Genomic DNA, 13,635 nt, shown 5'->3' on the forward strand with positions numbered 1-13,635 from the left:
CCTTCCTCATCTTTCCCTTTTCCTATGTTTTTAGTTTACTCTGTTTACCTCAAACACCCCTTCTCCTCACCTGTCTTTTTCCCCTCTTTGGGGATGTAATGGATTGCTATTGGTTCTGGGTCACTTCCTGATCTATACTTTTCCTGTTCCTGTGAGAGTGTGTGTGTGATATCTCTTTCTGAAGCTGCATGTTCCTGCATTATAGGCAGCAAAGAGTTGTGTAAAACTACACCGCTCTGTGCCAGAATCTGATGCAAGGAAATCTGGTAGATCGTCTAACCCAGAATGTAGAGTGTTGTACTGAATAATCCAACACAGGGCAAGATTCACTTGTTTGGCAACCTCTCCGAATGAGTGGATCTGCACATGTATGGCCACCTTTAGGGGTTGCCACAAATCATCAAGCAGAAATTGGGTTCACATGTCATAGAAGTATTTTGTGAGTTGGTTCCTAAGCTCAGCGAACCAAAAGCAGCTAAAGCAAAAAAGAAGATGGGGAGCTGCTGTGGGCATCTTTGGAGGCACAGATCGTCTCTGCTATAGTGCTGTGGTTGCCTTGGTCTAGTAAAAAACACATAAAAAGTAATGTGCAGGATGTCTTTGTTGTGCTTTAGTTCTCCTTTAAAAGGCAAAATCAAGGACCAACTGAATATATATAATTGTTTTGCTACCCACGTAGCTTAGTTCAGAAGGAATATTAAAGGGCTTTATATTTTTCCCAAGGGTAATTAAACGGCAAGGTACAAAATTACAACTGGGAAACTTAATGAGTATACCTGTTTCATAATCATCCTATAAAGGGGCTTATAAGGGATTTTAAGAGTACCTTTCTAGAGTACAAGTATAATGCATGGTGTTGTAGTATAATAGGGATGCTGGGCTTAATGGCAAACTGAACTTAAATGAGATGAATCAATATAGGCTATTAAAGTTGCATTGTATATATATGTGTATATATATATATATATATATATATATATATATATATATATATATATATATATATATATATATATATATATATATATAAAACACAACACTATCCACCTGGAGCACTCCAAAAATATGTCAAACGCCTGGGTGCAGGTTATATAATGTACATCCAAATAGCAAAGAAACTGCACTCCAGGTCTTTTAAGGTGAAAAAATCAAATCATATTTATTTCGACGTTTCGGCTCCTAACTCAAGCCTCACTTCCTGAGGACAGCTTGAGTTAGGAGCCGAAACATGGAAATAAATATGATTTGATTTTTTCACATTAAAAGACCTGGAGTGCGGTTTCTTTGCTATTTGTGTGTGTGTGTGTGTGTATATATATATATATATATATATATATATATATATATATATATAAAACCACAAAAGAAAAACCGCACTCCAAGGTCTTGTTAATGGTGAAAAAATAAAAAAAATTATTCCAACGTTTCGGCGCAATAACTTGGGCTGTCTTCGGAGTTCCATGACCTGTATAAAAACACTCGGCCTTTGGCCTTGTGTTTTTATATGGTCCTGAAACTCCTCGGTAAATTATAATATCCTTATATTTTACAAGAGGGGGTACTTTATTCACTATGTATACAGAGATGAATGAGATTGGTTAATGTTACAGCATGGCTAATGCCAATGTCTGATCCCTGTAGAGTACAGTTCAAGTATTGTAAATATCAATACAGGATTAGGAAGTGGCAGTTACCTGCTCAATTTGTTACTCTATTTTCACCATTTACAGTTGGTCTGTCATACTGTGACCAGATCCCAAAAGTGCTCTTTCTCTATTTGCCTTTTATGCAGGCACCAATTGCAATCCTTTTCCTGTTTATGCAGCTGTAACTCTGATTTAAGCAAGGCTAGACCATACAGTCAAACTGCTAACCCCAATAAGTCCAACAACAAATTGTTTATTCATCCAGTTAGTTTGCATATAATTATGTAAAATGTTCTTAGTTTATTGGGTCCATTTGTCTACATATAATTTGTTTGAAGGTAAACCAAATCTAGGTAAGTGGAATACTTACCATATATACCACATATCATATGAACTACTTTTTACAGGCCATCTCTTACCCATCATTCTAACTATCTCAGAGTACAGCTAAATAAACATGAAACACCTCTTATAAACTACAGAGAAACACCTCCCACATGCTACTGAAAATACCTCCCATAAACTACTGAGGAAAGCCACCGATAAACTACTGAGGAACACCTCCCATAAGTTACTGAGGAAAACCCCCCATAGGCTACTGAGGAACACCCCCATACGCTACTGAGGATCACCTCTCATAAGCTACTGAGAAACACCTCCCATAAGTTACTAAGGACCCCCCCCATAAGCTACTGAGGAACACCTCTTATAAGTTACTGAGGAACACCTCCCATAAGCTACTGAGGAAAACCCCCACAAACTACTGAGGAACACCTCCCATAAGATACTGAGGAAAAACCCCCATAATCTACTGAGGAAACCCCCCATAATCTACTGAGAAACGCCTCCCAAAAGCTATTGAGGAATAACTCTCATAAACTACTGAGGAACACCTCCCATACTTCCCATAAGCTACTGAGGAACACCTTCCATAAGCTACTGAGGAACACATCCAATACTGCCCATAAGCTACTGAGGAACACCCCCCATAAACTACTGAGGAACACCTCTTATAAGATACTGAGGAAAACAACCCATAATCTACTGAGAAACACCTCTCAAAAGCTACTGAGGAACATCTATCATTAGCTACTGAGGAACATCTCTCATACTTCCCATTAGCTACTGAGGAACACTTCCAATACCTCCCATAAGCTACTGAGGAACACCTCTAATACTTCCCATAAGCTACTGAGGAACACCTCCCATAAGCTACTGAGGGACACCTCCCATAAACCACTAAGGAACACCTCCCATAAGCTAATGAGGAAACCAATTTCCAATTTTCTAGTTGCCATTTCATCTGAAATTTAATTTAACTTTTTTTGCAATGCTAATATTGTTACAGATACTGACATATTAAAGAAATCAAACAGAAATGTAAGAGATAATATAATCTTTTATTGGAAAGGCAGATAAAAGCCAGAGAAATATTATTGTCATTGCTGCAGATGGTGTGAAACGGCTGGCCATTCATATCCCTCTAGCAGGGAATTGTGTAGCAATGGCAAAGCTATTTTTAATCTTCATGTTTCACAGGGAGATGCTGTTAAGTTAGAAGCAGCCGCACGCTGAGAGTATTTCCGGCCCTGAGACCAGTGTATATATATATATATTTTTTTTTAAATGTTGGACATTATCAGAACAAAAGAAAGGAACAGCACACTAATTGCTCTGTCCATGATCATCCATCCTCTGTAAAGTTCAAATGATTCCTCAGGGTGGGTGCTGCCATATTGTTTCCCTTAGTAGAGAAGAATATAACTTATTGTGTGCCCATAACATTTCTTCTCAGAATATATATATATATATATATATATATATATATATATATATATATATATATATATATATATATATATATATATATATATATATATATATATATATATATATATATATATATATATATATATATATATATATATATATATATATATATATATAAAAGGAAATCACCATTAGTGATGTACTTCCAACCTGGCCCAACATTTGCCCGGTGTTTATATACGTGCAGCATGATAATTGTGTAACTGCAGGCTAAAGCTATGCTTGTTAACTTTAAAAACTGTTATGAGAAATGAAAAGAAAACAGAAGCCCTATGAAAAGAAAACAGAAGCCCTATGAAAAGAAAACAGAAGCCCTATTTGTGAATGGGCATTATATTAATTTAACATTAGTATTTATTGTTCACTATGGAAAAATTACATATTGATGTTATTAAAGGAGTAGCAAACATGGGAGTGGGGTTGCCCAGTAGGCTGGAAAAAACACTTGCCAAGGCCAGGGCCTGTAGTACAAATTTACCATCTATGTAGTTGTAATGGTCTTTGGCCCGTTCTCAGCCTCAAAACTATAGGCCAGTTAGTCTGACGTCAGTGGTAGGAAAGCTTTTCGAAGGGTTAATAAAGGATAAGATACTGGACTTCATAGCAAATCATAATACTATGAGTTTGTGCCAGCATGGTTTTATGCATAATAGATCTTGCCAGACTAACTTAATTTCTTTTTATGAGAAGGTAAGTAGGGACCTCGATTCTGGGATGGCAGTGGATGTGATTTACTTAGACTTTGCTAAAGCATTTGATACAGTGCCACACAAAAGGTTACTGGTTAAATTAAGGAATGTTGGCCTGGAACAAAGTATTTGTACCTGGATAGAGAACTGGCTAAAAGATAGACTACAAAGAGTGGTGGTAAATGGAACATTTTCTAATTGGACCAGTGTTGTTAGTGGAGTACCACAGGGCTCTGTACTAGGCCCCTTGATTTTCAACTTGTTTATTAATGACCTGGAGGTGGGCATTGAAAGGACTAGGGATGCGCCGAATCCACTATTTTGGATTTGGCCGAACCCCCGAATCCTTCATGAAAGATTCGGCCAAATACCGAATCCGAATCCTAATTTGCATGTGCAAATTAGGGGTGGGAAGGGGAAAATATGTTTTACTTCTTTGTGTTGTGACAAAAAGTCACGTGATTACCCTCCCAACCCCTAATTTGCATATGCAAATTAGGATTTGGATTTGGTTCGGCCAGGTAGAAGGATTCGGCCGAATCAGAATCCTGCTAAAAAAGGCTGAATCCTGAACCGAATTCTGGATTCGGTTCATCCCTAGAAAGTACTGTTTCTATTTTTGCAGATGATACTAAATTGTGCAGAACTATAGGTTCCATGCAGGATGCTGCCACTTTGCAGAGTGATTTGTCTAAACTGGAAAACTGGGCAGCAAACTGGAAAATGAGGTTCAATGTTGATAAATGCAAGGTTATGCACTTTGGCAAAAATAATATAAATGCAAGTTATATCCTAAATGGCAGTGTGTTGGGAGTTTCCTTAAATGAGAAGGATCTAGGGGTTTTTGTAGATAACAAGTTGTCTAATTCTGGGCAGTGTCATTCTGTGGCTACTAAAGCAAATAAAGTTTTGTCTTGCATAAATAAGGGCATTAATTCAAGGGTTGAAAACATAATTATGCCTCTTTATAGGTCCCTAGTGAGGCCTTATCTGGAGTATGCAGTTCAGTTTTGGACTCCAGTCCTTAAGAGGGATATAAATGAGCTGGAGAGAGTGCAGAGACTAAGTGCAACTAAACTGGTTAGAGGGATTAAAGACTTAAATTATGAGGGTAGACTGTCAAGGTTGGGGTTGTTTTCTCTGGAAAAAAGGTGCTTGCGAGGGGACATGATTACACTTTACAAGTACATTAGAGGACATTATAGACAAATAGCAGGGGACCTTTTTACCCTTGAAGTGGATCACCGTACCAGAGGCCACCCCTTTAGACTAGAAGAAAAGAACTTTCATTTGAAGCAACGTAGGGGGTTCTTCACAGTCAGGACAGTGAGGTTGTGGAATGCACTGCCGGGTGATGTTGTGATGGCTGATTCAGTTAATGCCTTTAAGAATGGCTTGGATGATTTTTTGGACAGACATAATATCAAAGGCTATTGTGATACTAAACTCTATAGTTAGTATAGGTATGGGTATATAGAATTTATGTGAAAGTAGAGAGGGGTGTGTGCAAGGATGCTGGGTTTTCATTTGGAGGGGTTGAACTTGATGGACTTTGTCTTTTTTCAACCCAATTTAATTATGTAACTATGTAACTATGTACTGCTCACTTAAGCCTGATCTGTCCCAGTCTTAGCCTGTTTCCCTCCCTGTATGTCCTGAATCCACACATGTCCTGAGGGCCAGCGCCCTTTTTCACCATTGATTCTTTCATCAGCACCCGCCACCCACCAGTAAATTTATTTGGAAAAGGTGCCAAGTTGTTAGGTACCCCCCAGTGATTCTAGTTGCTTACCTCCTTTCCTGTGCTTCTTCTGCTTCTTCTTCTTCTTCTTCATAAAAGCATTGGCCAGGGGCACTTTACTGGCAAGCCATTTTGTTCTGTGTTTAAGGCATTGACAGTAGAGTTGCCACCTTTTCTGGATAAAAACCAGCATTCCTATATTTATACCTTTTTGCCGTATCAATAACATAGGCATCAAACAATATTTATCGACCAGGAAGAACACAGGGACCGCCTGGGACAAGGAACAAAATGGCAACCCTTCAATTCTACCTTTCCTTCTCCTTTACAGAAGGCTATGATCTTCCAGAATCATACAAGGTGTTAGATTTGGGGGATGTAACTGGGTGGATCAGGGTGTAAATGGATTCATTGGGTTGGATCACAAGTGCAGCCAAAACATTTTCCAAAAAGGGAAAGGACAGTTGACATCTATGTAAAACTAACGTCCGTATCTGTTGAGAAGATGGTAGAAAATGTAGCATAGACACATATCCAAGCCATAAAAGTTGTAGAAGAGAATAGACTGCAAATTGTGGGTAAAATGAAGCAGAGAAAGGGTTTAATAAGATCAGTTGCAGCTGGCAGAACAAAAAGACAGGAATGTTAGATATTTGCCAGAGCAGGGGTAGATTAAAAGGCAGCAATGCCTATAGAAGTGCTTTATAAATATTACAATACACAGCCTGTCTCTCTATGGGAAATTCATCTGATCTCTGGGAGCCCTTCCAGCTCAGAGGAGAAAGCAATAAGCTGCTGTCAGCCCATCAGATGCAAACTTTCTACTCTAAAGGCAGCAGCCGAGCACATTAAACTGATCTTTGTGCACTGATCCTTTTCTTTAAATCCCTGCTGCTGTCTTTAAATATATATACGGAGTCTCACGGTATAGGGCTATTTCTCCGAATCGGCACAGAATTCAGTAGACTCAGTAGGTGTCCTGTAAAGATTAGAAGTGGGCATCAAAAAAAATCTTACTGATTTGTATCTTTTAAAAGGGGTTGTTCACCTTTAAGTTAACGTTCAGTATGTTATTGAATGGGTAATTGTAAGCAATTGTAAGCATTTTTTCTTTTTTATAGTTTTTGAATGATTTGCCTTTTTCTTCTGACTCTTATCAACTTTCAAATAGGGGTTACTGACCCCATCTAAAAACAAATGCTCTGTAAGGCTACAAATTCATTGTTATTGCTACATTTTATTACTGTTTTTTTCTGTTCAGGCCCTCTACATATTCCAGTCTCTTATTAAAATCATTGCAAGGTTGCTAAGTAGACCCAAGCAACCAGATTGCGAAAATTGCTGCATTAAAAGCTAAATAACTAAAAACCAAATACTTAAAAAATAATTGCATATTGTCTTAAAATATCACTCTCTACATCAAACTGAACGTTAATTTAAAGGCGAACAACCCCTTTAAAAGAAAACTAAACCCTAATAAAGTATGTGACCAGATATGCAGTATTTTATATACTGAATTTACTGCACCAGGTCAGAGGTTCAGCAGCCGTATAAGAATTGATCCGTACCTTCAAAATTGTCACTACCTTGTTAGGCTATATTTGAGAGTTAGGCTAGGACTACACATTGATGTGATCCGACACTGGGTGACTAAACACACGCGTCAAGTCAGATGCGACAGGAACAAGGCAAGTAAAGTAAAGTCGGATCGTGTCGCAACGGTGATCCGATGCGACACAACTGTCAGTTGCAAACTATGCAAGCTGCGTCTGCATCCGACAGTCGCGTCGCGCCGGATCACCGCTGCGACACTATCCGACGTTTAAAGTTCCATGCCAGATGCTGCCATTATACAGAGCAATTTGACAAAATCAGAAAACTGGGCAGCAAACTGGAAAATGAGATTCAATTTTGATAAGTGGATGACGGAATATTTGAACTACGAGGGTAGGCTGTCAAAGAAGAGGTTGTTTTCTTTAGGAAAAAAGATGCTCAGGAAAGGGACATGATTACACTTTACAAGTACATTAGAGGACATTATAGACAAATAGCAGGGGACCTTTTTACCCATAAAGTGGATCACCGTACCAGAGGCCTCCCCTTTAGACTAGAAGAAAAGAACTTTCATTTGAAGCAACGTAGGTGGTTCTTCACAGTGAGGTTGTGGAAGGTTGTGTGCTGGATGATGGCAAATTCTATTGGTGGTTTTTCTAAGAGTGACATGGCATGATTTCTTGAACAATCATAATATCAACACCCATTGTGATACCATAATCTTCAATTAGTATAGCTATTGGTGTGTATATATATAGTATATATTATTTATATATAGTATGTGAGTATATAGGTCTTTAGGAGTGTGTGTGTATATCATATACAGGTATGGGAACTATTATCCAGAATGCTCGAAACATGATGCTTTCCGGATACCGGATTTTTCTGTAATTTGGATCTTCAAATCTTAACTCTACTAGATAAAATGGAGTCTATGGGAGACGGCCTTTCTGTAATTACAAGCTTTCTGGATAACAGGTTTCTGGATAACAGATTCCATACCTGTACATAACTATGCTCTGGGGTTCATTTGAATGAGTAACTGTAAAAAAAAACATTAGCAGAAAATAAGGTTACATCTGACAGGACTGACTGATGCGGCATTCACTGATTTATTTTACTAATCAGCTTAGTATTATGGATTTTCTTCATATATATATATATATATATATATATACACATAGTACTGTATATTCTTACTGGGGCATCATAGGCTAAGGCTGAGCTTAAGTCTTTAAAGGGCAGGAATATGGGTCAGTTTTATGATATGTCAAACAAGGAAATCCAAATAATTTTTTTTCCCTGACACAAATGTATTTAACAGATATGTACATGAAACTTTTATTGCTTTGATATCTTTGCTGATCTACCTCCATTCCAGACACTTCTGTAACCAATGATATTTTTATAGGGGTTTTATGGGTTTACTGAAATTTGTTTATTTTTAATTTTGATTATGTAGTGTACTTGGGCTTCTGTTTCATGTTCCATTCATGTGAGCCTAGCTTGCAGTCTGTGGTCTTTAAGGGTCCTTGGACTGCTATACTTAGTACCTGTTAATACTGTACAGCTGACCATTTAATGTCGCCTGCTGTTTCTATGGGTTACTAGACAGGTAGACTAATGTTTATTGAATTGTTTTATTGTTTATGATTAACTGAATGTCAAACTATGGGATCATTTTTGTTCATGTTATAGAGCTCACATAGTGCTAGTATTTGCCAAAGAACTATATCTTCCCAATTAAGGGAATTCAGCATTTGCCACATAAAATATTTTTCCTTGTTACTTAACTAAAAGAAGACTTTCAATTTGCACTAACTGTTTAAAGCATAGAAACCATTCCCTTAGTGGGCCAACTGAGCAAAAAGGCTAAGATGATTCCTGCCAAATGCCCGCTGTGCCATCTGTTTAGTGCAATAAAAATACCAATGAAGTGGGCAACATCTACAACTAAAATGTATTTTTGGAAAATAATGTTTTTCAATGCAAGAAAGTGCTTAAGGGGAGAAATGGGAGTTTATTCACAGACAACCTGGACACAATATGAAATAGTATTAAGGGGTTAAAAAATGCACGGTGCAGCTGTGGCAGGTGCAAGGCTAATCTGTCCTTACAGACAAGGTTGAATTGCAGGTGCTCCCTAAATTTTGTGTGTGAATGATGCCCAAGTTAGGGGGTGGATACCACTGCCCATTCCTTATGAATACAGTGTTGCTGAACACAAGGCGCAGGGTTCTACCTGCACCAATTATTGTACCTTCAGGGCTGAATGCAAAAGGAAAAATAATGCCATTGCTCCCGTGTTTTGCACTTTGCACCCTGCTCTGCAATGAGTAAATGACACATATGATCATTAAATTTAGGATTTGGATCAGGATTCAGCCAAACTAAACCTTAACCTTGGGTTGCCACCTCACCCCTTTTAAATCAAACACATATGGAATCCACTGCCTGTATGGCTAATTATCAATTCATTTAGATGCATAGTGCATGGCTGCACATAAATCAGCTCAGTCTGCAGCATGCACCTAATTGAATTGCTATTTAGCCGTGCAGGCTGTGTATTTCATATGTGTTAAAGAGGACCATGTAAGTAACTCTGCATTAAAGGGCCCTTACGGGCATTTGAAGCTGCGCTCCCCTGCATTCCGGTTTTATGCGTTCAGCCGCAGGGGAGCGCAGGAGTAGATGCGATGAATTCTTTTCAATGCAGCTGTACTCACACAGGCGCATGTACATGCCGAACGCAGGAAAAATGCAACATGCTGCATCCCAACCTGCATTCGGCGCTTATATGCGTCTGTCTGAGTACAGTCGCATTGAAAAGAATTAATCGCGTCTACTCCTGCGCTCCCCTGCAGCTGAACACATAAAACCGGAATGCATGGAAGCGCAGCTACAGACGCCGTGAGTAAGGGCCCTTAGAGTAAAGCATTTTCTCTGCTATTTGCAGTAAATAGGGCACCAATGCAGATGGGTTTTCAGTTAAACTAGAGCAGGAGTTGGCAACTTACTATTCCTAACAATGCTGATGCTGTGTTTTGTGCTGGGAGTTACAGCTGAACATTTGGAGGGCCAAGAGTCGTCTAAATATAGAATATAGAATTTGACTTGGGATTTTTGATAGACAGGTTGATAGACATGTCTGGTTTTCAGCCTGTAATGGTACAATGCCACCTGATTTATCTGTAATCCAATCTCTTGTTGTGTCCAGCGCTGGTTGAAAACATATGGCTATTTGCTTCCGTACGACATCAGAATATCCATCTTACAATCAGGAAAAGCTATGCAGTCGGCCGTCTCAGCAATGCAGCAGTTCTACGGGATTCCGGTGACCGGAGAGCTGGACCAAATGACCATTGAGTAAGTGATTGTTGTGGGAATGTATATTGTGGGGCACACAGAATGGTTTGTTTGTTTTCTACATAAGTGATGGGCACTGCCCCTACATGTAAAAATAAAATGGTTTCATATGATTTTTGGTACATGCATGAACATCCCAACCGATATCTATGTCTGGCAATATTGGACACTATGTCAGTTTGCAGGTTTATCATGTCCATGCAATGTCTGCCAGTGTATGAGGAAGTGAAAAGTAGCAGTGACTTTCTGCACTTGTTTTTGGGCTGTTGAGCTGAATGAATAGAAGAATAGAAAGGTGCCCATATTGTCTACAGCCCCTTTTATGGTATCTTTCCGTTTGGTTAAATACAGTAAGGTTAAGCCCCATGTGTGGCCACCTTTACTTGGCTCTCTCTAAAGTTCTTTTGACTTTTCTTAATTGCCACCATTTTAGAGCTAGGAGACAGCCAAACGTGCTGCTTTCTGTAGCCACCTGTCATTGGCTGCTCAGGAAGTGCTCAGCAGAACAGGGAGCAGGAAGCAAAGAACCATGCATATGAACATTCCAAAAATACTACATACGTCTCTGAGGGTAGAAGACAAAAGCAGAACATTAATATTAAATCGTGCCAAAAGCTGCCATTTTTACAGCTGCAGAGCTGCTTTGTGCCCATCCCTGCCAGCTCCCAGAACACTTTTGACCCCTTATGTGCATAACATTGCACTCCCACGATCTCTTTAATGCTTAGCATTCTAAATTAAGAACCTTTAGAAGTGTTTGATCTGTCCCAGAGATATTACAGTGCAATGCCAAGAGCTTACAGCCTTGTTTGTAATCAAATACCCTGATCTAAGCAGCTTAAAGTGAAAATAAGTCAAATACTTTTGCTCCATGTTTCTATAAATAGTCAGACATATGGCCATAAGCTTTTCAGCACACACAGTCTTACTTATCTGTTTATTTTTATATGTGTGGGGAATACTACTACTGCCATACTACCACTACCACAGGGGTAAAAGGCAATAAAATTCAAAGTACATTGAAGCAATGCAATTAAAATAGTTTTCAATTCCCTAGAGTCCACTGAACGGTATAATTCTATATAATTACATATTAGGTATTTGTTGTGCATCCACATAACATGTTTCAAACAACAAGGGCCCTTTCTCAAGTGTGAGAAAGGGCTCTTGTTGCCAGAAACACGTCATGTGGATGCACAATAAACACCTAATAAGTTATTCTGCTCTGTGTTGGACTGGGACAGCAGGGGCCCACCCAAAAACAATTCACCAGGGGCCCACACTCAGTACTATTTTCTTTTTCTCCTCACGCATCCTCTAGTCCCTCTTTCTTTACATACTATAATCTATTATTCCATTTATTTAGCCTCTTTGTTCTCATAGAAATAGGAAAATAAGACAAATGTTTAGCAGCATGAGAGCCCACTGACACCTGGGCCCACCGGGACTTTTCCAGGTATCCCAGTGGCCAGTCCAACATTGATGCTCCCAGCCTGTGATTCTCATATTATGCACTTGAATTTACTATAGCGGTTTCCAGTGAAGGAGCATCATGGGACTTATGGAATCTTAACAGTGCTTTGCTATTGTGTGTTACTCTGAGAGTGTAGTTATATATGTATACTGTGGTGACCAATCACAAACCTGTAAGTCTACCTAAAGGCCTGTTAGGCTATGGCCAGCTACTCTACTGTTTCATGTACCTGTTCCTGGATACATTGCCTCCATTCAGGTGCAGGCAGATGCAAAGTTGCTGGATACATTGCCTTTGCTTGGGTGCAGGGGGGTTCATTTATAATCACTGGGAAAATTTTCACCTAGGCAGTAACCTATGGCAACCAATCAAATGTTTCATTGTTTCATTGTTCAACCGGCAGCTGCCTGTAAAAAGCCAGTAGCTGGTTGCTATGGGTTGCTGCCCAGGTGCAAATTTGCCCAGTGTTTATAAAAGAGCCCCACTTCACCCAAGCGAAGTATCCAGCAACAGGTACATGGAACAGCAGTTGAGGATACTCGGCCTGCGCTTCTCGACAGGCCGAGATACACTATGTCTGGCCCTAGCCTTACTGTACCCAAAGACCTAAAGATTTAACAGCCCTTTGACTGAGAAGCTTTATGCCATTAAAGTTATCCCTTGAATTCAGCTCTAGAGTTATAGTCCACCCACTGATGGTAATATCAGTAGGGAGGCAAAGAGTTTGATGATTAGCAATGAGCATGCCCAGTAAGCTCGACAGCATCAAACTGAGTGTGTGCAGTACAACAGACAACATGGAGAATGCTGAACAAATCAAATAAAAATCAAAGGTAGAGTCCTGCAGCGGGTCGGGTACTCTGCGGGTAGAAGTTCCGGGTGCGGTTATAGACGCGGGTCAGCGGTTCTGTGGGTTTGCGGGTCGGGCCGCGGGTCTTCTCAATAGCGATATTTACTCATTTTTTCTGGTCACGTCTACTTCCGATGACATCACTTCCGGTTTACAATGACAGCACTTCCTGATTCTTGATGGTCAGCGGGTCCGGGTTGCGGATAAGGTAGTTGCGGGTCGGGTTGGGTAGCGGGTCCAAGCGAGAAAGGTTGCGGGTCCGGGTTGCAGGTTGCGGGTATGGGTACGGGTCCCAAAAAATTAACCCGCGCAGGACTCTAACATAAGGGCCCATTTATGAATGCAAGTAACATAGTAATATAGTAAGTTAGATTGAAAAATGACACACGTCCATTAAGTTCAACCGTTTAACTTTTTTTTTAACCTGCCTAACTGCCTAAGTGCAGAGTGATAATTAATATTATGCTTTATATAGCACCAACACA

At 39.5% G+C, this 13,635-nt stretch overlaps 1 protein-coding gene across 1 annotated transcript in view; it reads left to right on the forward strand.

The window, feature by feature from the left end:
* The window catches only part of mmp24.S (matrix metallopeptidase 24 S homeolog), a 72,315-nt gene that overhangs the window by 35,276 nt on the left and 23,404 nt on the right, over window positions 1-13,635 (forward strand). Inside the window, exon 2 of the mRNA XM_041578555.1 lies at window positions 10,678-10,826. Within this exon, the coding sequence (XP_041434489.1) occupies window positions 10,678-10,826 (149 nt within the window). The remainder of the gene's footprint in view (window positions 1-10,677; window positions 10,827-13,635) is intronic.

Source organism: Xenopus laevis, chromosome 9_10S, assembly GCF_017654675.1.
Source record: "Xenopus laevis strain J_2021 chromosome 9_10S, Xenopus_laevis_v10.1, whole genome shotgun sequence".
Taxonomy (NCBI): Eukaryota; Metazoa; Chordata; class Amphibia; order Anura; family Pipidae; genus Xenopus; species Xenopus laevis.